Source organism: Taudactylus pleione, unplaced genomic scaffold (assembly GCF_031769625.1).
Source record: "Taudactylus pleione unplaced genomic scaffold, aTauple2 ptg000289l, whole genome shotgun sequence".
In the NCBI taxonomy this organism is placed as follows: Eukaryota; Metazoa; Chordata; class Amphibia; order Anura; family Myobatrachidae; genus Taudactylus; species Taudactylus pleione.
This window is the reverse complement of record NW_028284691.1, coordinates 2,290,523-2,317,194: the sequence shown is the minus strand read 5'-3', so window position 1 is coordinate 2,317,194 and position 26,672 is coordinate 2,290,523. Positions and strand designations below refer to the sequence as shown.

General features: G+C 43.2%; 1 protein-coding gene across 2 annotated transcripts; it reads left to right on the top strand.

Annotated features, from left to right (window-relative positions):
• GLT8D1 (glycosyltransferase 8 domain containing 1) lies at positions 1–26,672 on the top strand. Of its 2 annotated transcripts, none has more exons than XM_088482482.1 (10): positions 1–431; positions 6,088–6,137; positions 10,454–10,552; positions 11,179–11,395; positions 18,744–18,849; positions 18,937–19,021; positions 19,588–19,700; positions 23,100–23,266; positions 24,364–24,476; positions 25,355–26,672. In XM_088482482.1, exons 2-10 carry the CDS (start codon positions 6,122–6,124, stop codon positions 25,543–25,545), a joined length of 1,107 nt encoding a protein of 368 aa, XP_088338608.1. In that variant the 5' UTR covers positions 1–431; positions 6,088–6,121; the 3' UTR covers positions 25,546–26,672. The 2 variants fall into 2 exon arrangements, with proteins under 2 accessions (XP_088338608.1, XP_088338609.1); XM_088482483.1 differs by having other exon boundaries at positions 1–435.

Here is a 26,672-nt window from a genome sequence, read left to right as displayed (position 1 = left end):
TCTAGCTGCCCGAGCAGCAGAAGCAGTAGCGTCACCCAAATGGAGGACCCCTACAGTTGGCCTAGCTACGCCTGACTGCTGCCGGGTCACTGCGAGACTACTCTGTGCACTTCTTAACTTAACCATAACGCAAATCTATATTGCAAACGAGTACACACACATCTCACTGACATCCCCAAGTCTTAAGGTGCCCACAAAACATCGCACTTCAGTCTATAGTTTAGTACAGCGCTGCCATATCAAAGATGGAGACTCGTGCTTCAGTCACATGACACTGATCATGTGCTTGGTTGTTTTAGCCACGTGGCGACTGTAGGGGCGTGTCCAGCGTGTGGCTTAGTCCCGATGTTGAGTTGGCAATTTGGCTTCGTCAAGTAGATCTGTGCTGGGAATTGAATGCTGCTTGCCCTGGCCAGTGTTCTGTATATACAGTATGTATGTATATGTCGCGTTGTCTATACCAGTGGTGTCTCTTTTACATATCCTGTCCATATGCATTATGATCTCATCCAATACGATTATCCCATAGTATTTTTCGTGCTCGGCTGCCAAGTTAAAATTGGGAAATTGTTATATGTACCCACTCATGTTTGCAATGTGTTCATTTTTCTGTGTACAGTATGTTTACAATATTTTGACTTAGCATTTTTTGTTGTATAAATGATAATATGATCTATTTATCCAATGTGCAAATGCAAACAAAGATCTAATTAATGAAGCTTGTTTCTAGATCTTCTCACTGTCCCACTTTAGTCCTGAACTTCACTGTACATTGGTTAAGGGGATGGGTACTGGATGCCGGTGCTCGGGATCCCGGCAGTCAAAATGCTGACGCCGGCATCCCGAAATGGTAAGGATATCGACACCTGTCTGTCGGCATCCTAACCCTCCCCCTCTCCCTAACCCTCCCTCCCCGCTGCCTAACCCTCCCTATAACTCTGCTACTTACCTTTGGGATGCTGGTGTTGGCATTCTGACTGCCGGCATCCCCTTTGTTGGGATACTGAATGTATCCCGGTTAAGGATGTGCTAGTCAATTTTATATTTTCACATTTCAAAAGACCTGGCCAAACTTCTATAGACGTGAACTCTCCTCTCTCATTCCTGATCAGTGCAAAACAACCTGCCACCAAGTCATTCTCTCTTATAAAGATACCCAACAAGAAAGCAAAATCATAGTTTTGAATGTCTTATGAATTGGTCAATTGAAATAACTTTTATTTTCTATAAGTATAGGTTAGTTTATAATCATGTAGGTATAAATAAATGAAATTGCTATATTTCTGTTTAAATAGATGTGTGCAGAGCTTATCATTGTGTGGACATAGGTGATGTTACGTGGTGGTTGTTAGGTGGTGGTTGTGCAGTGCAAATACAATAAGTTTGTCACCTGATCATCTCTATTCCAAAATGTTCTCTTTATGAAATGGCTCCTTTAGCACATAACTTGTTTGCAAACTGATAAAGGAAATATATATACTTCTCTTCGGCTAATGCACAGTGTTTGGGTCATGGCAATGAAAATACATCTATACATCTCTTGATTTGGAATCTGTATGTAATGCTTAGCCAGCCGGATCAAATACCGACAGCTGGAGCCCGACGGGTCGATATCCTGACAGCATCAGGTAAGTGGTCCAACCCTAACCCCACCTTTCCCTACACTAACCCTCTCCGGGGGGGTGCCTAACGCTATACCACCGCCTAAAAATACACGCTAAGACACCCGACTTACCTTCGTTCGGTATGTCTGGTGTTGGGATTAAGTAATGGGTCTAATGATAGGCGTCTGTATTTCGCCGCCTATCTTTTAGTCCCATGTCGGGATGTGGCTGGCGGGATATCAGCGGGCGGTATTTTAACTGTATCCTCTGCATTATCACACCTCTGCATCTCTTTTCTATATCAGAGCTCTTCATCTCTTGAATTATCACCGTTCTGCATCCAGGGGTGTATCTATAAGGGATCTGTACAATGCCTTGCAAAAGTATTCTATTCACACCTTTGAATTTTTCATGTTTTGTTGCCTCACAACCTGAAACTAAAATGGGTTGTTTGAAGGTGTGCATCATTTCATCCACAGAAAATGCCTACAACTGTTAAGTTGTATTTTTTTAATATTGTGAATCAAACAACATTTAGGACAACATAACCGAAAACTTCAGCCTGCATAACTATTCACCCCCCTAAAGTCAGTACTTTGTCGAGCCACCTTTTGCGGCAATTACAGCTGCAACTCTCTTTGGATAAATCTCTCTCTATGAGCTTGCCACATCTTGCCCCTGGGATTTTTGCCCATTCCTCAAGGCAAAACTGCTCCAGCTCCTTCATGTTGGATGGTTTCTGCTTGTGAACAGCAACCTTCAAGTCTGACCACAGATTCTCAATTGGATTGAGATCTGGGCTTTGACTAGGCCATTCCAACACATTTAAATTTTTCCCCTTAAACCACTCGAGTGTTGCTTTAGCAGTATGCTTCGGGTCATTGTCCTGCTGGAACCTCCGTCCCACTCTCAAATCAAAGGCAGACTGAACCAGGTTTTGCTCAAGAATATCCCTGTATTTAGTGCCATCCATCTTTCCCTCAACTCAAATCAGTTTCCCAGTCCCTGCTGCTGAAAAACATCCCCACAGCATGATGCTGCCACCACCATGTTTCACTGTGGGGATGGTGTTCTTGAGGTAATGGAATGTGTTGGGTTTGCGCCAGACATAGCGTTTTCCTTGGTGGCCGAAAAGTAACATTTTGGTCTCATTTGACCAGAGCACCTTCCTCCATACATTTGGGGAGTCGCCCACATGAAGTAATGGCTTTTTTTCTGGCCACTCTTCCATAAAGCCCTGATCTATGGAGTGTACGGCTTATTGTGGTCACATGCACAGATACACCAGTCTTCGCTGTGGAACTCTGCAGCTCCTTCAGGGTTACCTTTGGTCTCTGTGCTGCCTCTCTGATTAATGCCCTCATTGCCCGGTCTGTGAGTTTTGGTGGGAGGCCCTCTCTTGGCAGGTTTGTTGTGGTACCATGTTCTTTCCATTTAATGATGATGGATTTGATGGTGCTCCGGGGATCATCGAAGATTTGGATAGATTTTTTATAACCCAACCCAGACTTGTACTTCTCAACAACTTGTCCCTGACTTGTTTGGAGAGCTCCTTGGTCTTCATGGTGTGATACCTCTTGCTTAGTGATGTTGCAGCCTCAGAAAAGGTTGCGCCAGAACTTTCATAGCAAAGGGGGTGATTACATATGCACATGCCAATTTTCAGAATTGTATTTATAAAGATTCTTTTTTATATATATTTTTCTCATGTCACTTCACCAAATTAGACTATTTTGTGCAGATCCATCACATAAAATTCAGATTAAAATTAAATAAAAAATTACAGGTTGTAATGTAACAAAAAAGGTAAAAAGCCAAGGGGATGAATACTTTTGCAAGGCTCTGTATGTATTGCCGACAGCGCATGCCCGGCAGGGGTGAAGATCCCGACTGCTGCTAAAGGTAAGTAACCCTACTCTTTTCCCAACCCTAACCCTCCCTTAGGGGTACCTAACCATAACCGCCCCGCCCCCCCAACCAAGGGGGTGCCTAAACCTTACCCCACCCCCGCGGCTGTCTGCGGCCAGCGCCTGGCTTACTTTCGACCGGTAAACCGGGTGTCGGGCTCCCGGCGTAGGTAAAATGACAAACGTTGGGATTTTGACGCCTGTCATTTGTACCTTGCTGGGGTTAGACGGTCTGGATTGCGTCCGTTGGCTTCCCGACTGCTTCCCTATTTCCCTATTTATAATGGTTGCAAGGTGTGCGGTGCACACGGGTTTTGAGTCCAGGGGGGCCCATACCGCACACCCTGCACCCATATAGTGGTAAACTTACCTGTCTGTAGTCTCGAGAGTGCTGCTGAGCAGCAATAATCACAGGAAAAATGTCGGTGGCCATTTTCCCAGTGACTCGCGCACGTGCAGAAAAGGTGTACCCGGGAATAGGGTGTGGGCATCATATTCCTGGAGACCCACGCATGCTCAGTAGATTTTGGCATTAAGCCAGAATCTACTGCTCTGCCAGAGAGGAGGGGGCCCAAATGGAGGCTGCACATAGGCCGCCCCTACTCTCCGCGGTTTTGGAGTTTTGACTGCATGTCACATTTTAGTAGATCCTGCCCATGGGCTCTTTATCCATGCTTTGTGTGGTATTTCCTCCTCGCAACATAATTGGTGGTGACTTCTCCTCTGTCACTCCTCCATTCTTTCTCTGACTGGACAAATCACCCAGGGGTCTATTTATTAAGCAGTGTTAGGAGACAGAGTGAAAAGTGATCAGAAAGTGATAAGGTACCAGCCAATCAGCTCCCAACTGTCATTTTTCAAACACAGCCTGTGAGATGGCAGTTGGGAGCTGATTGGCTGGCACCTTATCACTTTCTTATCACTTTTCACTCTGTCTCCTAACACTGCTTAATAAATAGACCCCCCCCAGAGTGGTATCACTCTTCCCCTATCTTCACAACAATCACACACACAGAGCATTGTTTCACTCTGCCTACTGTCACATGGCAAGTTTGATTAAAACATCATACAATATATACACTGTACAGTTCAGTTAGTAAAGTCTTTTTTTTTTTTCTTCGCAAAAGGGGTGATTCAATTGGTTTTTGGGCACCCAAATGTAATGGGCACCCATCAGAGCATTTAAATTGTTCCTGAGTTAGGGTGTGAGTGCTCGCCCAGAAGCACCAGGTTTAGCCTTACAAAGTGGCTAAACCTGTCTAAAGTACTTGTTTGGGCACCCAAAGTGCAGAATTATTGCATATTTCTGCTCAACCTTGGGAGTCTGCGAACAGAAATGTGTCAACCCGCGGCTATTCACGCAACAATTGAACTGCTCCGTCAGCACTCCAAAATAAATAACAGCGGTAAAAACAATTCAGTCGCCCCCAAAGCATCCTTATTTTATAGTTCCATCCACCCTTAGTGTGTTTTCGGCTTCTATTTAAGCTGGCATTAAAAAGATGTTTCACTTCTTTTTATAGTGGAGCAAATTATAAGAGTATAATGATAATGTGCGTTTAAAAGCTTTGCTATCTTTGTCGGTAAAATAATAAAGGTTAATTGTCCATCTTTGAACAAGTGAAATATTGCAGTATGGAGGCACAGTGGTTAGCATTGCTGCCTCCAGTGCTGAGGTCATTGCTTAGATTCTGGACAGCCAGTGCCAAATCTGTGTGGAGTTTGTGAGGCAGATTTAGTGTCACCTGCATTGAGTGCATGGAACTGAATATGGATATTCACCTGTATGCTGAGTTGCTAGGCAACTACACTGTCTATCCATATGCTTTGTTGTAAGGTAGTCATAGTTATCCATATGTATTTGTAGTCTGAAAGCAGAAGCAACTCTGTCTACACACAACTGTGAATAGCCTGCAGCTCCGTTTACACGCCCTGGCTAAACTTTGCCCAGAAGTCATTAATGTTTGTAAAATCTAGAAGCCTTCTTAAAAGATTAGTAGCCAGACCATCGTCGCCAACCAAAATATATGAAAACGTATATGGATAAGCAGGCTTGCATAACAAAAACAAAACAAGCATAGAAAATAACCTATTTGTGGTGTTTGTTTTCGCATATGACAAAATGGTGTGCTGATGTATAAAATATATTATAGTCTCTTGAGATCTCCTCCGCAGTGCAGACTTTACATGTGAACAGGTCTTTGGCACTATAATCATATCCCCATTCTTAGGGGTATTTTTACTAAAGTGAGAGTTTTTAGAAATGAAGATGTTGCCTACAGCAACCAATCAGATTCTAGCTATTATCTTCTAGAAGGTGCTAGTTAAATGTTACGTAGAATCTGGTTTCTATGGGCAACATCTCCACTTCTAAAAACTCTCACTTTAGTAAATATACCCCTTAGTCTGTACAAACGGCTCTTGGCAAAGACTTGTGTGTACAAATTTGGATGCTTTACTTAAAAAATATAATCTGACAATGTTTATAATATGGCTATTGATATAGGAGTTGGACCACTTTTATGTTATTATGATTGAAAGATAAAACACACTGAGCAAAGTTTCTTTTGTTGCAGATTGTAAAAGTTGCCACAAAGACAAGTGAAAAAAATGACATGCCGCAAAGGTAAATTACACCTTGTTGTTTTTTATTTTTAAAATGTGATATTTACTAATTGTCGGGGGCCCAGTATTAAGTGCCCTATAAAAATCAGCATGGCAAAAACAGACACAAGCTTCCATAGACGTGTATATATAATAGACAAATAAGACTTCTTGAGCATGATTCAATTCAATGCATTGTTGAATAGCCCCGGGAGGGAGCTCCCAGAGCTATTCAATTCAGTGCGCTGTTATGCCGGTTCTCGCGACTTAACCTGGCTGTTTAGTCACCAGAACCGGCATTCTCAGACTAAAGTGCCGGCCGCGCAGCTGTTAGTGCCTCGCTGAACCGGAAAACAGCTGCGTGGCTGGCTCTTTTGTCTGATTTTTCCTCACGTCCCAGGAGGGAGCGAGAAGAAATCCTTTCGCCTGACCAAACATCGCGTTAAATTGAATGGCGTCGGGAGCTCCCTCCCATGGCTATTCAATATTGCATCGAATTGAACCACCTCCTATAGTACACGTATATAAAATAATATCAGAAAAGATAAATGATGGAATGTTCGACAGCTTATAGATAGAAGTTAACTTTAGGAGACTGTTAAAACATCGACAGTTAAATGATCGACATGTTATATATCGACGTTAAAACGAAATACCACAGCTAAGCGCCCCAATCTCCTCTAAAGCATGGCACTACAAGTCCCAGCCTGCCCTCACAGCCCTGTAATAATTTCTTGGTGGGTGCTGAAGAGATTTATTGCAGGTGGCCATGTAAAGAGGGGTGCATAGGGGAGGGGGACAAGTGTAGGGCTGTGAGGACAGGCTGGGACTTGTAGTGCCATGCTTTAAAGGAGAGTGGGACGAGCCGTCTATTAGCGGGGGGTAGTGTATTTTTCGGGGCGGCTTGGGGAGAGTAAGGAGGTGATGATTTGTCTAACAATATAGTTGTCGATCTTTTCATTTGTCTATTTGTTTGGTTCAAACTTTTTAGTTGTCTGTTAATTTGTTTTCAATATTATAATTGTCGATCATATGTTTTTCGATCTTTCACTTATCTATATGTGTCGATTTTTCTATTTGTCGGTATTCATTCTAACTTTTGTTGATGTTGGGACTGACGATACTTTGATTTTCGATTTGTTCATTGTCGATCTAATCAGTGTCTGGTTTGTTTTTTGTCGACCTTTTGTCCTTGTTGTACTTATTGTTGTCGACCTTTTGTCCTTGTTGATTACAGTATTGGCGATCATCTGTTGTCGATCTTTTTATTGTCTATCTTATTGTCGTCGACGAGCTGTCCGGATACCAAGAAATTTTATATTTTTTGTGAAAATTAGCTCACACATTGCATGTTTTCAGATGGTAAAATCTTTTGAAATTTTTGCAGTTTTCTTATCCGTTTACAAAATGGAATCGTGTTTTTGTTATATTGCATTAACTCCCTGCGATATCTGAATCTCCTGTCTCGGAGAGCCTTGGTCAAGTTCCGGAAATCTCTCCTCTTAGCAATCGTCAGAGGGCAACGATATTGGGAGAATTGGAGCTTGGCTGAGTTGAAAAGAATGTGAGGTTTGCCTCGAGTGGGGGCAAGGACGAGTTCTTTATCTTTATAACTGAGGAACCTCATGATGACATCACAGGGAGGTTCGCTGTCCCTGGGTTTGGGTCGAAGAGCGCGATGTGCCCTTTCCAATAGTAGTATGCGAGATCCAAGATCAGGGAGCAAGAAAGAGAAGTCTATTCAGATATGATTCCACTGCATCAGGGGCAATAGATTCTGGGTGCGTACAGATGCATATGTTTTTCCTGCGTTCCCGATATTCCAGGTCTTAATTTTTAGTACTGAGGTCAGAAAGTTCAGTGACAATATGATCCAGATCCCTACTGGTCTCATTCAAGGCCTTCTGAAGACCGTTTTGGCGAAATTCAAGTTTAGTGGTTCTTGTGGCAAGGGTTGAAACTTCAGCTTTGATGGAAGCGACCGCTTTGTCGAGTTTGGTTTCCAGAGAATCCTTGAACTCCGTGACAAGGGAGTGAAGAGCTAAGATGTCCTCTATGGTAGATGGAACGGGTAGTTGAGAAGAGTCCTTTTCCATGGCACCGAGTGGAAGGGAGGTGGGACCCCTTTGTTGAGAAGATTTCATGCCTCTAGTGAAGTGTTTCAAAATGTCATCTCCCCATTGTTTAGCAGTCTTGGCAGTAGATTTCTGCATGTGTAATCCACTGGAAATGGAACTACAAGAGACAACAGTGCAGAAAATTTGTAGGGAAAAAAAAGACGGGAGAGAAGGGTGGCAAAGTGTGCACTTCAGAAGATTTTGGAGGTCAGGGCACCCAGGGGATGGGGAGCTTGCCTGCTAGTGTGACATTGTATTCAGGCAATTAGGATTTGTAAAAATGAATTGTGTTAGTGTAGGCTGAAATATAAAGGGTACAATTGGGACTTATTCAATTGCTGTGAGAGGGCCTGTCAACTGTGAAATAGGGGCCCAGGTAGAAAGCTATGTAGCTATATTCAAGTACAGGCGGTCAGTAAGAAGTGTGAGCAAAATCATCAGGGAGATGAATAAGGCTGCTCTTAGGCGGTGTCTCTGTAATGATATATTCTAAGACACGGGGCCTGATTCAGCAAGAATCAATATTCAGCGGTGATATGCAAATGTTTGTATTCGCAATGCGATCTCAGCCTAACATGAGGATGCCCACTTCCCCTTACTCACATCTGTACACTTGGGCAACATAGCGAAACAATCGGTAACATCTGACCCATACGCACAGTTAAGGCAGGTCAGACCTCATTGCTAACTTCAGCGCACGCTATGAGGCCTCAGGCTGCGTGTGGTATTGCAATGACTAATTTATGCACACCCCTGCAACGCCGTCCCAAAGCACTGGCAAGCCTGCATTCGCCTGACACCCCCCCCCCCCCCCCCAATCCCACCCACAAACGGTACTTCTTGTCAATCACGCTGTGATGGGCCTGCATACACACTGCGATCTCATTCCCGATTGCAGTAGCTAATTCGTGCATGTGCACTGCATTGCATAAGCAGATCGCGAAAATCGTCTGGCTGCATGCGTCTTAGCACTTGCGATCCTTGCTGAATCAGGCCCACTGTTCTTTCAAATCGTGATATTACAGCAGGCTGCCACAAGAGGGAGCACAAATGGAGGCTGAGTAAACTGAATCATAGGGTTTAATACATAGCCAGACAATGTGGCAGCACTGTAGTGTGTCAGGGGAGGCAGAGCCTCCCCTATCATGCATAAAAACTGTTTTTATACAGGTGTGCCTCCCCAGCCATTGACCTCACCGCACATCACTGTAGTGGGTGATATAATAGAAAACAGCCACCCTGCTTACACCATAGGGACAAGGGCTAGCAGGGCTATTAAGGTGGTACAGGGAAGGCATACACCAGCCCCAGCTCTGGGGGGAGATGGGAAGTGGGCAAAAAGGGCAAACCTGTAGGTGTGATGGGAAGCGAACGCAGTCCCTCCTTGCAGACTCACCATCACCTGTCAGAGAGGCATAAGGGTTACCCGGAGGTCCTGATTACATACAGCAGCAGCTCAGTAGGAGGGTGAGGGGCACGGTCCAGCCAGTGACCGCGGTGCCACAGAAGCCTAGCTAGCAAGTGAGAGAGAAGCTGCAGAGTGTGGGGAGTCTAGGGAGAGCAGGTGGCTGCCAGCACCCGGCGACGGCTCGGGAGATAGGAGTCCAGATCCTCACAACAGTGGCCGTGGGCAGACAAGGGGTCTAGGGTCCCACATGCGAGAGGTGGAAACGGCGGCTCACTTCCGGAAATCAAAGCCCCAGCTTCAGTGGGTTAAGTAGGATGCAACCAGCAGGGTTATAGGAGGATCCCCCTGGCTCTGGGAACCTGACTACCCGACATTAGGTGTAGAACTAGTGTGGGGCCAAGCAGGGTTATCAGGCAGGTCTTAAAAGCAGAGATAAACAGGATTTTAAAGAAGCCAGCCAGGAGCTCATACACAGCATGTCTGCTCCTGTTGCCTGCCAGGCCACGCCCCGTTATATTGCACTAACATTGCAAAGTTTTGTACATTAGTTGATGATAGTGTTGTTTGACACGTCTTGTTTGTGATTTCTTGTACCCTTGAGGTAATATATAAGTCAGTGGTTATCAAGACAGAAATGCTATTTTATAATTGTTTTGGAAGAAAACACAGCTTAGCCCAATATATTAAATCAACCACATTTGGACAGGTTTCAAAAATAGTCTTCTGTAGTGAATTCACCACTTTTCCAGTCTGTAGTTTGCCACATAAATCCACAGCCGAAATTTTCACAACTGTCATATTCCTATTTTTCAGTGCATATAGCAATAATCGTGCTGGCAGCGGTGGCTTTCCTCCTCATCCTGCACCACAATCTACTGGGCCTCAGCGACATACTTAAAAGGCAAAGTTCAGGTAAACATACTTAATTGACCGCGTTTGCCCAACCGCTAATATACAACCAATCGTTAGTGATTTGGACAAGAATCGGCTTTCTTGACTTATAACTAAGGTTTTCATTATGTACAACTTTTCAACATAAGATTGTTAGGCATATACGAGGGTGGTTCAATAAATAAGGTAACCGGAGCTCCCATTTGCATAAATTGATTCAACTCGTACATATACGTATAATCAATAGTGTGGCCTTGGTATCAATTATTTTCCCACATAGTTCCCATGCTTGTCTAAGCACTTGTTCCAACAAAACGAATACAGGATGATTTCAGAGAGAAAAGTCCTTAGTAAATAGTCACCTTAGAATAGTTTTTCCCAACCTCTGTCCTCAAAGCACCCTAACAGTCCAAGTTTTAAGGATATGCATGCTTGCGTACAGATGGTTAAATCAAAATAACTGGGGTACTACGTAAGTCACCTTTGCTAAAGTATGGATAGCCTTAAAACCAGGACTGTTAGTGTGCCTTGAGGACAGAGGTTGGGAAAACTGCCTTAGAATTTTACCACAATTTCTATCTTCTTTTACACCAGTTTGTTATTTGTGCATTAAATCTATATTTACATGAGTGAACTTCCCCCTCCAGATTCCAGTCCTGTGGGTTTTCAGCACATTGATTTCCTGCCAGAGGCCCCTGAGAGTGTATCTGATGAGAAGCAAAGTGCGGAAGTTCCTGTGGTTATTACCGCTGTGGAGAGCAGACTTGGAGGGGTCATCACTGCCATAAATAGTATTTCCAGCAACACAAAGTCCAATGTCTTCTTCTACATTGTCACCATGAATGATACCAAGGAGCATTTGAGGTAGTTGTTGCACTACAGGAGAGAGGGGATGAGGCTGTTATAATTATTAGATATCTGCTACTGGTATTGTTGGTCATAAATAGATCACTATTTGTAGACACAGCTTTAACCCTAGCAGGAACTGAGCACACGTTCACACGTCAATCCTCCAAAACCTCCTAAATTCCTTTATTTTCCCTCAAAATTCTTTTTCATAAAGACAAGTAAAATTAATGATTGGCTTGCTATCTTCTAGGTATGTACAGGTCTTTGCTCTATTTCATTTACTACCTGATGGATATATCTTTCTGTAATGTAGAATGTATTATAGGCAGAAGACAGGAGTAGCCCCATTTACCTATTACTTTCTGTTGTTACTAAGATAACTCTGAATAGCTCACTCGCATGTTAATGGAATTGACCATTCCACTTTCACAAGTTCTCAGCCTATGTATTGCGAAACAAATGGGGTGATAGCACAGATGTGGGTGTATGCATAGTAATTTTACTGTAAATATAATATACTACAGTACATATTCTGTTTGTAGTGTGTGTGTATATAATAAACAGTCAGGTGCATAAATATTGGGACATTGACAGAATTTTCATATTTTGGCCTCTATTCACCACCACAATGGCTTTGAAATGAAAAAACAAGATGTGCTTTAACTGCAGACTTTCAGATTTAATTTGAGGGTAATTACATCCAAATCAGGTGAACGGTGTAGGAATTACAACGGTTTCTATATGTGCCTCCCACATTTTCAGGGGCCAAAATAAAATGGGACTATCAACTCAATAGCTATTTCATGGAAAGGTGTGGGCTATTCCCTCGTTATTTCATTATCAATTAAGCAGGTAAAAGGTCTGGAGTTGATTCTAGGTGTGACATTTGCATTTGGAATCAGTTGCTGTCGACTCTCAATATGAGATCCAAGAGCTGTCACTATAAGTGAAGCAAGCCATCATTAGGCTGAAAAATCAAAACAAACTCATCAGAGAGATAGCAAAAACATTAGGTGTGGCCAAATCAACTGTTTGGAACATTCTTGAAAAGAAAGAACGCACTGGGGAGAGCTCAGCAACACCAAAAGACCCAGAAGACCACGGAAAAAAACTGGTGGATGACAGAAGAATTATTTCCCTGGTGAAGAAAACCCCTTCACAACAGTTGGCCAAATCAAGAACACTCTCCAGGAGGTAGGTGTATATGTGTCAAAGTCAACAAACAAGAGAAGACTTCACAAGAGTGAATATAGAGGGTTCACCACAAGATGTAAACCATTGGTGAGCCTCAAAAACAGGAAGACCAGATTAGAGTTTGCCAAACAACATCTAAAAAAGCCATTACAGTCGTGGAACAACATCCTATGGACAGATGAGACAAAGATCAACTTTAACCAGAGTGATGGGAAGAGAAGAGTATGGAGAAGGGGGGGTTGTGGGTGAGAGGAGAGGGAGGGCTCCTCCCACGGCCACTCCAGGTTTTGGGCCTTGCAGCCTGGTAACAGGCTTGTTAGGGTTTCCACCTGAGAGTGGCCAATATAAGCCTAGTGTGTTTAGGGCTGAGGGTCTCACCTGGGAGAGCAGGCAGGGAGTTTGCTCAGAGACACTTGAAAAAACCTATCTGTGAGTGTTGTGCTGTGCCTTTGTTGCTGGTGAGGGCATTAGGCCCTGCCAGGTTCTGGTAGTGGGGGAACCACCTGTAAAGTTAGAGCCCAGCCAGGGCTAGGATTTATGTTTATGGTTTCTTTTTGTTGCATCTGTTTTGCACAATAAAGGCTGGCGCCGACCAGCTTGTACTCGAATCCAGTCTGGCGTAATGTTTCCCGGCTGCTGTGTGTGTAAGGAAGGAGTCCCCTACCCAGGAGAGGGACCCCCTAATCTGACTGTGTCACAACTTGGTTGAGAATGCGGGCACCACACACACTGAAGTTGCAGCAAGAGGAAAAGTTTCCATTTAAAAATTAAAGGGACAGACACCCAATTTGTGAGTGTGGAAATAACACTGTGTCCTTGGAGTCCCATAGAGGAGGCGTCAGCCAATGCTCAGAGAGGCAAGGTTCAGCTTCCAACCTACACCCCAGGACAAAATGGAGGAAATTATTAAGGCCTTGCTCCAAGCTACAGCAGCTCAGCAGGAATCTACCAGGGCTCAGCAGGAAGCTACAGCAGCTCAGCAGGAGACTAACAAACTTCAACAGGTCTCCATCGAGGAAAACAGCCAGGCCATAAAAGAGGTGATACAGCACCTGGTCGCCCGATCCAGAGATGTTAATACTGGTCCTCCCACCCCCACTCACTCCGTACGAGCCAGTCACTTCCTCCAAAAGATGACTTCGGGCGATGATGTGGAGGCCTATCTCACCGCATTTGAAAGAACGGCCGAAAGGGAGAGTTGGCCCAAGGAGCAGTGGGCAAGTCTGGTGGCACCTTTTTTTGTCTGGGGAGCCACAAAAGGTCTATTTCGACTTATGCCTGGCTGATGCCAAGGACTATAAAAAACTAAAACAGGAGATCCTAGCTCGCTTGGGAGTCACCACCTTTGTTCGTGCCCAACGGGTCCACCGCTGGGAGTTCCATATGGACAAGCCTCCACGTTCGCAGATGCATGACCTCGTCCATCTGTCCTCAAAATGGCTACAGCCCGAGACGCTGACGGGACCACAGATCGTGGAAAGGGTCGTGATGGACCGGTACCTGCGATCGTTACCTCTGACTCTGCGCAAGTGGGTGAGCCATGCAGACCCTAAGTCCGCGGACCAGTTGGTCGAACTGGTGGAGAGGTACGTGGCGGCTGAGGAGCTGATGAGTATGCCCCACCGAGCCCCGATGGCGCACCGGCGAACTCCCACAGACACTGGTAAGACTGTTCCAGGGGAGAAGGGTGCTGGGCGGTAGAATGTACCTAAGACTGAGGGTGTAGAACCTGGAGACAGGCCTGCCAGGCCAGGAAGGTTCTTGCCCCGTAAACGACTAGACATTAATATGACTCAGTGTTTCCGATGTGGTGGCTTCGGCCATATTGCCGCTAATTGTTCACTTACAACTGAACCTATGCAATGTGATACTGCTCATGTCTACCGCAGGGGGTCTTTCTTTGCACAGACAGCCTGTACGGCTGACCGGCAGGCTGAGACTGATAAGCACATGTGTGTACTCACTGTAGATGGCAACCGAGTAGAGGCACTGTTAGACTCTGGTAGCTTGGTGACACTTATGAAAGCTGAGCTGGTGAACCCCTTGAGGCGTGAGGGGAAAACTGTTGGTGTGACCTGCATACATGGGGATACTCGATATTATGTTACTGCCGAGGTGAACATCGAGACACCATGTGGTTCTGCTATAGTTTCTGTGGGTTTGGTGCATGGTCTGATGTACGATGCAATATTGGGGAGAGACTTTGCTCACTTCTGGAAGTTGTGGGAAAGCCGTTTTGTTCCAGAAGTGAACAACCCCGATCCATTTGAGAAGGTTGTCGATGTAGTGGAGGAGGGAGTTTCTTCTGAGTCAGAGTTATTCCCTTTTTCTACTATGATTGGCGAACTAGAGAATGCGGAGCGTGATGGTGGCCCACCAACTGATGTGCCTCCCACTGAGGTGGGAAGTGTTGTTGGGCCAGTTGATCGTCTGCCTGATTTAGAGGTCAGAAGAGAGGTCTTTGCCGTGGAGCAGTTGAATGACCCTACTTTGGTAAAAGCCAGGGAGAATGTAAAAGTAGTTGATGGTAAACCCGTAGACCCTGATAGTCCTTTGTCCTATCCCCACATGGCAATGTGTCAGGATTTGTTATATCAGGTGACTAAGAAGGGGGAAGATGTTGTGGAACAACTAATAGTTCCCAAAGCCTACAGAAGAACAGTGTTGGATCTGGCCCATGGTCATATAACGGCAGGCCATCTAGGGGTAGAGAAAACTTCTGAGCGAATAATGCAGAGGTTTTTCTGGCTTCATAAAGAGGTGTCTGACTTTTGCGCATCCTGCCCTGAGTGTCCGTATCATGCTCCCAGGCCACATTTTAAGGGTCCACTAGTTCCATTGCCTATTATAGAGGTGCCGTTTGAAAGAATAGCGATGGATTTGGTTGGACCCTTAATGAAGTCTGCCAGGGGACACCAGTATATTCTGGTCATAATGGATTACGCTACCAGGTACCCGGAAGCGATCCCGTTGCGCAATACGTCAACCAAGACCATTGCCAGAGAGCTAGTTCATGTCTTTAGCAGGCTGGGTATACCTAAGGAGATACTAACTGACCAGGGTACACCGTTTATGTCAAAAGTCATGAAAGAGTTATGTCGCCTGTTCAAAATTGAACAGTTAAGAACTTCGGTTTATCACCCCCAAACCGATGGGCTGGTCGAGAGGTTTAACAAGACGTTAAAACACATGCTTAGGAAAGTGGTCGACAAGGATGGTAGGGATTGGGATTACTTATTGCCGTATTTATTGTTGGCCATAAGGGAGGTTCCCCAGTCCTCCACCGGGTTTTCACCCTTCGACTTGTTGTATGGGAGACACCCAAGGGGGTTACTAGACATTGCCAAAGAGACATGGGAGGGGCAGTCTAGTCCTTACAAAACAGTGATTGAGCATGTTTCTCAAATGCAGGAGAGAATTGCTGCGGTAGTGCCGATAGTGAGAGAGCACCTGGAACAGGCTCAACAGGCACAGCAGAGGGTATACAACCGCAATGCTCGGTTACGCAGCTTTGCTCCTGGGGACAGAGTGTTAGTGTTGGTTCCCACTGTGGAAAATAAACTTTTGGCTAAATGGCAAGGGCCCTTTGAAATCTTAGAAAGAGTGGGACAGGTCAATTACAAAGTTTACCAGCCGGGGAAAAGAAAGCCGGAACAGATATACCATATAAATCTGTTAAAGCCCTGGAAAGATAGAACGGTACTGTCGGCCGTCCGAGCCCCTCCAGTAAATCCAGGGCCCTTAGTTCCCGAAGTGACAGTGGCAAAAACCCTGTCGGCAATTCAACAAAAAGAGGTCAAGATGTTTCTGATTAGAAATAGGGTGCTGTTCTCTGACGTACCTGGGAAAACCTCGGTCATTAAACATGACATCATCACTGACCCAGGGGTTAAAGTTAATCTAAAGCCCTATAGGTTACCAGAAGCACAAAGAGAATCGGTGTCGAAAGAAATTAAAAATATGCTAGAGTTAGGGGTTATTGCAGAATCACATAGTGAATGGTCAAGTCCCATTGTGTTGATTCCAAAGCCCGACGGGAGTGTGCGTTTCTGCAATGACTTCCGAAAGTTGAACAGTGTTTCAAAATTCGATGCCTACCCGATGCCAAGAGTGGATGAACTGATTGAGAGACTAGGGACGGCAAGGTATTTAACCACTCTTGACCTAACCAAAGGGTATTGGCAAGTACCGTTAACCGAGAGCGCCAAACAAAAGACAGCTTTTTCAGTGCCAGAGGGCTTGTTTCAGTACAAGATGTTGCCCTTCGGGCTACATGGGGCACCTGCTACCTTCCAAAGAATGATGGACAGGATTCTAAGGCCCCATAGACGGTATGCGGCTGCTTATCTGGATGACGTGGTCATTCATAGTCCTGATTGGCAGTCTCACTTACCCAGGGTACAAGCAGTGTTGGACTCCATCTATAAGGCAGGTTTGACAGCAAACCCAAAAAAGTGTTGTCTAGGCATGGAGGAAGTCAAATATCTGGGATACACCATTGGCAGAGGCCTGATAAAGCCTCAGCTCAATAAGGTTGATGCCATACAAAACTGGCCACGGCCTCTGAATAAGAAGCAGGTGAGAGCCTTCTTGGGAATTACGGGGTACTACAGGAGGTTTATACCCAACTTTGCCACCATGGCAGTCCCACTGACTGACCTGACCAAAGGCAAACAAAAAGTCATGGTAGAATGGAGTCCTGAGGCAGAGAAAGCTTTTCAGAAGTTGAAAGTAGCGTTGTGTTCCCAACCAGTCCTGATGACTCCTAATTTTGACAGGGAATTCATAGTACAAACCGATGCATCAGAAGTAGGTATAGGAGCGGTCCTGTCCCAGAACAAGGAGGATGAGGAACACCCTATTTTCTATCTAAGCAGAAAGTTGAATGTACATGAGAGAAACTATGCCACAGTGGAGAAGGAGGCGTTGGCCATAAAGTGGGCGTTAGAGGCTCTCAGGTACTACTTGGTTGGAAGAAAGTTCAAATTGATCACTGATCATGCCCCTTTTAAGTGGATGTCCGAAAATAAGGACAGTAATGCAAGAATTACGAGATGGTTCTTGGCGTTACAAACTTTTAAATTTTCAGTGGAACACAGGCCAGGAAGCCAGCTGGCCAATGCAGACGCTTTGACACGCGTTCATTGTTTGGGGGCTTCAGTTGTTCTGCCCCACAGGTCAAAACAAAGGGGGGGGATATGTGATAGGATCAGTGGTAAAGTGGTCTGTGGCAGGTACATTTGTCCCAGATTCCTGTCTTATGTGTTCTAAACCCCCAGGAGAAAGTCTGCAGTGTAGCAGGCTTGAGTCTCGGCTTTTTGAAAAGCCGGTTTGGGACCTGGGGGTTGTGGGTGAGAGGAGAGGGAGGGCTCCACCCACGGCCACTCCAGGTTTTGGGCCTTGCAGCCTGGTAACGGGCTTGTTAGGGTTTCCACCTGAGAGTGGCCAATATAAACCTAGTGTGATTAGGGCTGAGGGTCTCACCTGGGAGAGCAGGCAGGGAGTTTGCTCAGAGACACTTGAAAAAAACCTATCTGTGAGTGTTGTGCTGTGCCTTTGTTGCTGGTGAGGGCATTAGGCCCTGCCAGGTTCTGGTAGTGAGGGAACCACCTGTAAAGTTAGAGCCCAGCCAGGGCTAGGATTTATGTTTATGGTTTCTTTTTGTTTCTGTTTTGCACAATAAAGGCTGGCGCCGACCAGCTTGTACTCGAATCCAGTCTGGCGTACTGTTTCCGGCTGCTGTGTGTGTAAGGAAGGAGTACCCTACCCAGGAGAGGGACCCCCTAATCTGACTGTGTCACAATATATATATATAATATATATATATATATATATATATATATATATTTATTATACCCACATCTGTGCTGTCACCCCATATGTTTTACTTTCCAGTATTCTTATACAGGCGTTGACAGCAGCATTTGATTGGTGTGTGATATATGAATACCCATGCACCAATCAGGATGCTAACTAACTTTTATACCTTTTTCCTGATCCTATGTATGTTGGTGTTTCTCTAACATATACCACCGGAATGTACTGTTTAGGCAAACAGTGTTTTTTTTTTTCCAATGGCAAGTACCAGCTTTCAGCATGACAACAGAATAAAATACAAAAATTGTAATTTAGTTAGTTTCATTTCTTGAAGATCTTATTTCATTTCCAGGACTTGGTTTGGTGACTCAAAGCTTAAAAGTGTCAAGTATAAAATTGTGGACTTTAATCCTCAAGTCCTCGATGGGAGAGTTCGAGAAGAAGTGGGTGCTAAACCTGTAAGTAATTGGTACTTTATGAAGGAGAGTGGAAAAAGTGCTCTTTAGATCATTACATCATTTTATTTTATTTTTATTCTCTTTTAGTTAACGTTTGCAAGATTCTATCTCCCTGATTTGGTACCTGGAGTAGAGAAAATCATTTATCTTGATGATGATATTATTGTGCAAGGTATTTACTTTGTTTGATTAAAGCTTGTTTATGGTACATACACACGAGTACAAATTGCAAAAAACAGCCGCATTTAGTGCCACAATTTACTACTTAGCTGACCAAAACACTAATCCAAAATACATAGTACACTATAAGCGAATAAAAGCTGTATTATAGTGCGCTTATCATCTAGTCTTGCATTAGGATTTATTTTTTCTTTTTAAATTTTCACAATTTCCCTGGTCTGAAATACTATATGGTGCCAACTTATTGCTGAGCAGATCTGACTTCTCAAACTTCACAATGGCCAGAAAGGAAGCAAACATTAAAGTGATGTCGCTGATAGTGTTATACTGTATGCTGCATAGGCTAGTTCTCATGGGGACAAGGAAGTGGTTTGTTTTTGTAAACTTCATTGAACAAAACCAAAATGTCTTTGACCAAATTTTGTTTTAAAATAAACGGCACTGTTCCTTTTTGTTTCTTCAATGTAAATGTCAAATGATTTTGTAGGCAAAGAATCGCTTCCGCTTTGCTTTAACTACATTTTTATGAATGACATTTACAACTGGTATTCCCTGTAGGTGACATCCTAGAACTCTACAAAACCCCAATAAAGGTGGGATATGCAGCAGCATTCTCTGAGGATTGCGATTCAGTCACTTCAAAATATCTTGTCAGAGGTGCCGGAAACCAGGTATGACCACGTTTCCTGGAGTAATCTGTCATTACTGGCTCTAAATCTGATGCTGGGGGTTCACCTACTTGTATACGATAGAATATGTATGGACACCACACAACTAAACAAGCATAAAACAGACACTTGGGGACCTGCACATATAAAATACTGTTTTGCTTTTAGGGTATGATAAAACTGTGGCAGGGCATGCTGGGATATGTAGTCCCACAACAGCTGGAGAGCTGGGAGTATGACACCCCTGGTGTAAAGGAAGCGAAACAAATCAAGGGATGCTTCATAAATATGAACGTCCAAGTGTACTAAATTTCATAATAAATTGCTTTAAATTGATTTTATTGCTATATGTGTAGATGAAGAACTTACAATACTGTTGCTGTCTCACAGGGATGTCCACGGGTTCTATTTAGACCAGGACACTATATGTATGCGTCTTCTATGCTTTCCCCTTGTTCACGTACACTGACTGAGATTGCCTGTCATTGCAATGAGGTCCAGTGCTACAAAGACCTGACCATGACGGGTCTCTTTGCATCGGCACACACCGAGGAGGGGGGAAGGTTTCCCCATCTCGGGTGCGTTATTATACTTCCCTTTCATTCAAAGCACACACCTCCAGTGTCTTTGGTGGATTCCCTCTAGTGTAAAAGTGCTATACACCGCACATTACTATACAACCACTGTATGCTGCTATCGTGAGGTTAGGAATGAAGATAAACTGTCCCTTGCCTGAAGCCTAGACACCAAGCTTTCATTGGCAGAGCATATCCGTCAACTTCTATGGCTGCTTGCCTGCTTTATCTGCATACTTAAATATATATGTATCAATGACAGTGTCATTTTTTGGAGTTGCATTGACTGTTCCATATTTGTTAATTTGTGTATCATTCTGTCCAGTATTATATTTATTAATGTAAATGCTAATTAATAAGGGTATTCATTATTTAATTGTTTAATTAAAATTAATCTAATTATCACGTATTTGGCTAGTTTCACCTACTGAGGGGACAATCCGTGCCAATGAATTGTTCCATTAAAAACATGCAAACTAAACAGCTGAAGATTAGCCAGCCCTGTAGTAAAGACATGGGAACAGCCTGTAGAATACTTAGCAGGTGGGTTTGCAACATGCTCCAGCACAAAGATGAAAGTTACATAAAATGACACATTATATTTAGATGTATATTGGCACTAAGGGCCTGATTCAGCTTCGGATGGAATTACAATGCTGCACACAAGAAGCTCTGCAATTCCGTCTCTGCAATTCTAGTATTGTAGCAGGAGGCATTACGCCTCCTGCATGCATTACTTATCCGAGCTGCGTTGTTGTACGACAGCAGCGGATAATCTGCGAGAACATCAGCCCGCTAAGTGACTTATTGGGTCATGCAAGCCGGCCGCAGCAGATGAGAGAAAGAGGCCAGGAAATCTCTCAGCCAATGGAGATCCTAGCCTCTTCCCTCCCCACCCCCCCAACGTCGTTGCCCTCTCCCCCCAAAAAGACACCAGACTGTCGATCAGTGACAGTCTGCGGCCGGACTGCGCACGATCACGGAGGACCCGTACTGCGCATGTACAGATTCTCTAAATATGGATCTAACCAAAGCACAATTGGCACACAAAATACACCTATAAAAACACAATTCTGATGTACATCTAATGGAGCATACACACGGTCAGATTTGTCAGATGAACGATTTGACCAACGATTTGAACTATGAACGATTTTTGACTGCATTAAAATGGATGGAATCGTCCAAATCTGACTGCAAACACATCAGATGTCGTTATCTGACCATCGGGAACGCTCATCGGTCAGACATGTCAGATTTTCCTTCAGATATTAACGATTTTTTAAATAGTTATCATTGAGATCTGAAGAAAAATCTGACCGTGTGTATGCACCATTACACTAAATACTAGCGCAGCTCAGAGGGGTATTACTACAATGTTCTGGGCAGCCCTAACAAGAGGACAACCCTGATCTGTCTCTGGAGGTGCAAGATGCTGCAAGTGTTAGATTTGTGCAGCTAAAATACTGGTTACAAATGAACATGCATCTTACTGTACTCTAATTCACTTCATTCATTATAAGAGGGGGTTTTAGAAACAAGGGACTGTATTGTCACTTAGAGGGGTATTCAATATGGGAGCGAAAACATAGTTTTTGCGTTAATATCGGAGGTATGACGTCGTTATCGCAGGTTTTACTTTTACACCGTATTCAATTTCAAAGACTTTTCGCAGTTTTGAAAAGTCTTTGATAAAAAAACGGGGATAACTTTTCACCATTGAATAGGTGTCGAAAAAAATGCAGAATTGGGGTTTAGGGGTGCAGGCTTAAAAAAAATAGCCTGCACCCCTGGGAATGTCATTTAAAAAAGAACTGTCAAAAAAAAAAAAAAAAATAGGGACGCCCCAAAAAATTAAATTAAAAATTGGGGTGGAAAAAATTGATTAACAATAGGGAAATAGGTTCAGGGCTATTCTGCAAGGATGCGGCAGGTGTTTTCTAGAATAGATTTATAGCGGCAGGTGCACAATTGCAGAATTTTTAAAAACTTACTTTAGGGACTTTAAAAATATGCTAGTACCCATTTTCATGTACCCCAAATTTGATGGGACCACTTAAAAAAAACTAAAAAAATAACCTCAGTGCTCTTCTGCATCACTTCTTCAATGTCGGGAAAAAACACCTGCTGCGGCTATTTAAATCCCTGACTTTCATTTAAAGGCTAAAACGGGGGTACCCATAGTGATCCCCAATGTTTTTACAACTTTAGGGGGTCTTACAATTTTTTTAAGGAAAAATTCGTAACTTTACGCAAATCCAACTTCGGAGGCTCCCGTTTTCGTTAATTTTATATTGAATACGGGGATAAGCGGGCGCGCGCCCGATACTTTAACGCAGGTAAAAACTCCGATATGAAACGTTAACTTCGACAGTGAAGTTAACGTTTCATATTGAATACCCCTCTTAGTAGGCCACAGGTGAAGTCTTATTTCAGTTTCATTTGTGTAGTTGTATAGGTTTTGTATCCAAATAGACATTCATAAACCAAAATTGCCAAAAAGGAATGTTCAAATGTCTGTATAGCGTATCGGCTGATTATGAGTGCATTATATGATATATAACAGATCTACTTCATTTTAAATTCGCATGACGTTTAATTAATTTGTAGTTAAATAGGATTTTAAGGGTATTAATTAACTAAGAAGTACATTTCTTTTAGCACTATCTGTTCTAGATTTTTTAGTATTACCTTCTCTACGGGATTATCTCTGTGCAAAATGTAATTATGATCTGATACAGCCAGGTTTCATGCAACTTGAGGACATCACATGGGCCAGAATGGTAGTGATACTAGTGAATCCATGTTTGCAAATATTGTATTTCAGTACAATTACATAGGATACTTTGACTACAAGAAGGAGACCATCCGGAAGCTAGGCATGAAAGCAAATACATGCTCGTTCAATCCTGGAGTCTTTGTAGCGAATCTTACTGAGTGGAAGAGGCAGAACATTACACGGCAGCTTGAGAAATGGATGGAACTGGATATGACGTGAGTAGATTGTGTCAGTGTATCGTGTGCGGTCATGTCTTGATTCTAACATATAGTTAACATGTCGTTATTCACCAGTGGTACTTTAGATGTCTGCTTCTTGTCCAAAAATGTTGGCACATGTAAGATCTCAAGGCCTTTTTGCTATGGCTCTTGCAGTGAAATAAATATATGTACACTAACCTGTTATTCTGTCTTTTTTGTTCTGCATTAAGTGTATTCACTGAGACAATGATTTATAATTTTAAGACTCTTTATAAAACTAGCTATCTTATTCATGAAGATGTTGTTAGCTTTGTTAGTGTCGCTGCTTTTAATATACATTTTGTAGAGCTTTGTTAACTGAACATGTATACAGCGATAGCTGAATAAGACACACACAGAAGGTGGACAGCTGTAGTTTAACTGGATGTATATACGGCTGTTAGGTTATTTAGGGTTGGGTACGGGATGCCGGCAGTCAGAACCCCGATAGCTGCCGGTAAGTACCTTTAACCTCCCCAATACTTACCGTCAGGATGCTGGCACCAGGATTCTGCCTGGTGTCGGGATTTCTGCGTCGGCTTTCTGAGCGTCAGCATCCAGGCAGCCGGGATTTCAATTAAACTCTGTTATTTAGACACTAACGGGTAGATTTACTAAAGTGAGCGTTTTTTCAAGTGGAGATGTTGCCCATAGCAACCAATTAGATTCTAATTAACATTTAATTAGCACCTTCTAGAAGATAATAGCTAGAATCTGATTGGTTGCTATGGGCAACATCACTTACTTTAGTAAATATACCCCTAAGATTATTCCTTGTTTATTAATGTAACTGTAGATCAGTAGCACATTGTGTCCATGCAGATAGCAGCACTTATGTAAAATAGTCCACATGTACTGTACAGCTGTAGATTAATGAATGAATAAATACAGCAGGGATACTGTGCAGCTGTAGTTCAGCAAGACTGGATGGAAATTTCGCACTGCAATTAAATATCTGGTTTTATATGTACTTATTTCTGTTATGCCTGATTCTATAAAAATTCTCCTTTGAATAAAATGGTGAGAGCTGGATGTGCAACAGATTTTCTCATGAGTTATGTGTCTGCCTTCAGGGAAGAACTATACAGTAAAACCCTAGCTGGCAGCATCACAGCACCACCGCTTCTCATTGTATTCTACAAGCTGCACTCTAGCATAGACCCTATGTGGCACGTCAGGCACTTAGGTAAGTACTGCTTGGTGGCCAGTAAAAGGAGATGTAAAGGAACATTGTTTATTGATAATGGCTGATATGCAACATATGTTTAAAGGAAGTGAAAATTCTATTTCTGGTCTTGGGTGAATGTAAGAGTATTATATGTAGGTGATGGGTGCTGTTCTCCAAGCTAGATTAGTGCAGCAGCTACTTTTCTGCTTTGTATGTGAGCACCTTGCCATAAGGCAAAAGTGATGACTTAGTGGCTTGGGGAACAAAATATCTAAATTTTGGGTCCATGGCCCCAGACCTTAATCCCATTGAGAACTTGTGGTCAATCCTCAAGAGGCGGGTGGACAAACAAAAACCCACAAATTCTGACAAACTCCAAGCATTGATTATGCAAGAATGGGCGGCCATCAGTCAGTATGGGGCCCAGAATTTGTTTGACAACATGCCAGGGCGAATTGTAGAGGTCTCGAAAAAAGAAGGGTCAAAACTGCAAATATTGACTCTTTGCGTAAACTTAATGTACTTGTCAATAAAAGCCTTTGAGACTTATGAAATGCTTGTAATTTTACTTCAGTATACCATAGTAACATCTGACAAAAAGTCTAACAACACTGAAGCAGCAAACTTTACCAATACTTGTGTCATTCTCAAAACTTTTCGCCCTGGTTGTACACTTCTAGAATTACCTGTAATGTCATACTCCAAAGACTATACCAAACTATAGAAATGTAGGTAGAAAGTTACCATCATGCACTTATCATTGGCATGTAATCTTTCAATGGTTCATTAGAGGTTTAGCTATTATTTTCTATGCAGGATGCATCTCTCCTCTATACTAGAACTAAGGAACATTCTTTTTTGTCTTTCCTAATGACACAAGTTATCTTTGTTTAAAGGTTCGAGTACTGGGAAGCGTTATTCTCTTCAGTTTGTGAACGCTGCTAGACTTCTCCATTGGAATGGACATTTTAAACCATGGGGACGAACGGCCTCATACTCTGAGATTTGGGAGAAGTGGTACGTTCCTGACCCTACTGGGAAATTTTCCATCATCAGGAGACATGCAGAGGATGATGGAGCCATGTGAGGGATGATCACTGATCTGGGGACATCATGAACTCTTCTGATAGGACCGTGTTTTGGAGCATGGAAGTATTTTCTCAGGAATTTGCAGCTAAAAGCTATTTTAATTTTTCTTTTTTTGGTTTGTTTTGTCTCCATAGAAAAAAACACAGTGTACTGTTATTCTTCCAATAATTTCTTATTGCCCACATATTCTAAAAACATACTTGTCAAACAGGGCAGAGCACAATATATTTAATATTGCCTCTAGGATCAGGCTAGTTTATATAGGCAAACTTTAGGCATAACCTTATAAATAGCCTAGTAAAATTGTGAAGTCCTGTCTCTGGGACCCCAACATTTATAGGGTATTCCCCCCCAGCCTCACCCATTTTGCCACGCAGCCTGGGGAATTCTGGTTCTGTGTGGTTGTGCAGTTAGGATGCTGTCAGCTCCAAATTCTACAAGCCATACAAACTAGAGAATGGTGCTGGATAAACGAGTACCTTGCTAATGGGTATACATGTCGGGGACAGAGACCTTCTGCTAAATGAAGGTGGTGGGATTTTTGTTTGTATAAGGCTGCCTGGTGTTTTTTTTTGTGTGTGTGTGTATTTACTGCATATTTATACACAAGTGTATAATGCGGTCCTTTAGATTCATATGCATCATCAGCAAAGACATGTTTTGCTCATAGGACTGGATCTGTGAATTCTGTTGTCTTTTCCAGATCTCTATCTGGTAATTCCACGCTGACCGCATGCACAGCACAGTCCAAAGTGTGTGAACTCAGCCTGTATAATTTCCTTTGTGCAGAGCTTTGAATGTGGCAGGTGAGGAAAATAATCAGAGAGACCCTTTATAGTTTCATTGTGTGGGTTGTGCATGGTATTACAGCCCATATCAACTGAGAGAGATAAACAGGCTCTCAAACATGCCGATGCACAGTTACTTGGCTTTGTATATGCTTCGTTACATGGAGAAAAAGTATCAGTGAAGCTATTGTATGACATTTTATTGATAATTGTATAAAGGTCAATTACTATAACACTACTAGGACGAGGCACGCAATGCCATGTGTTTTTCCCCTACTTTACTTATGTAAAATTGTGTTGTTCACTGTACTGTACTTTAAACCACTTTTTATTTCAA

What these genes read in the sequence shown, in the direction of transcription:
- GLT8D1 (XM_088482482.1), top strand. An exon ending in GATACCAAGGAGCATTTGAG is followed by an intron (nt 11,396 to 18,743) that starts GTAGTTGTTGCA and finishes TTTCATTTCCAG; the next exon opens with GACTTGGTTTGGTGACTCAA. An exon ending in TCAGAGGTGCCGGAAACCAG is followed by an intron (nt 19,701 to 23,099) that starts GTATGACCACGT and finishes ATTGTATTTCAG; the next exon opens with TACAATTACATAGGATACTT.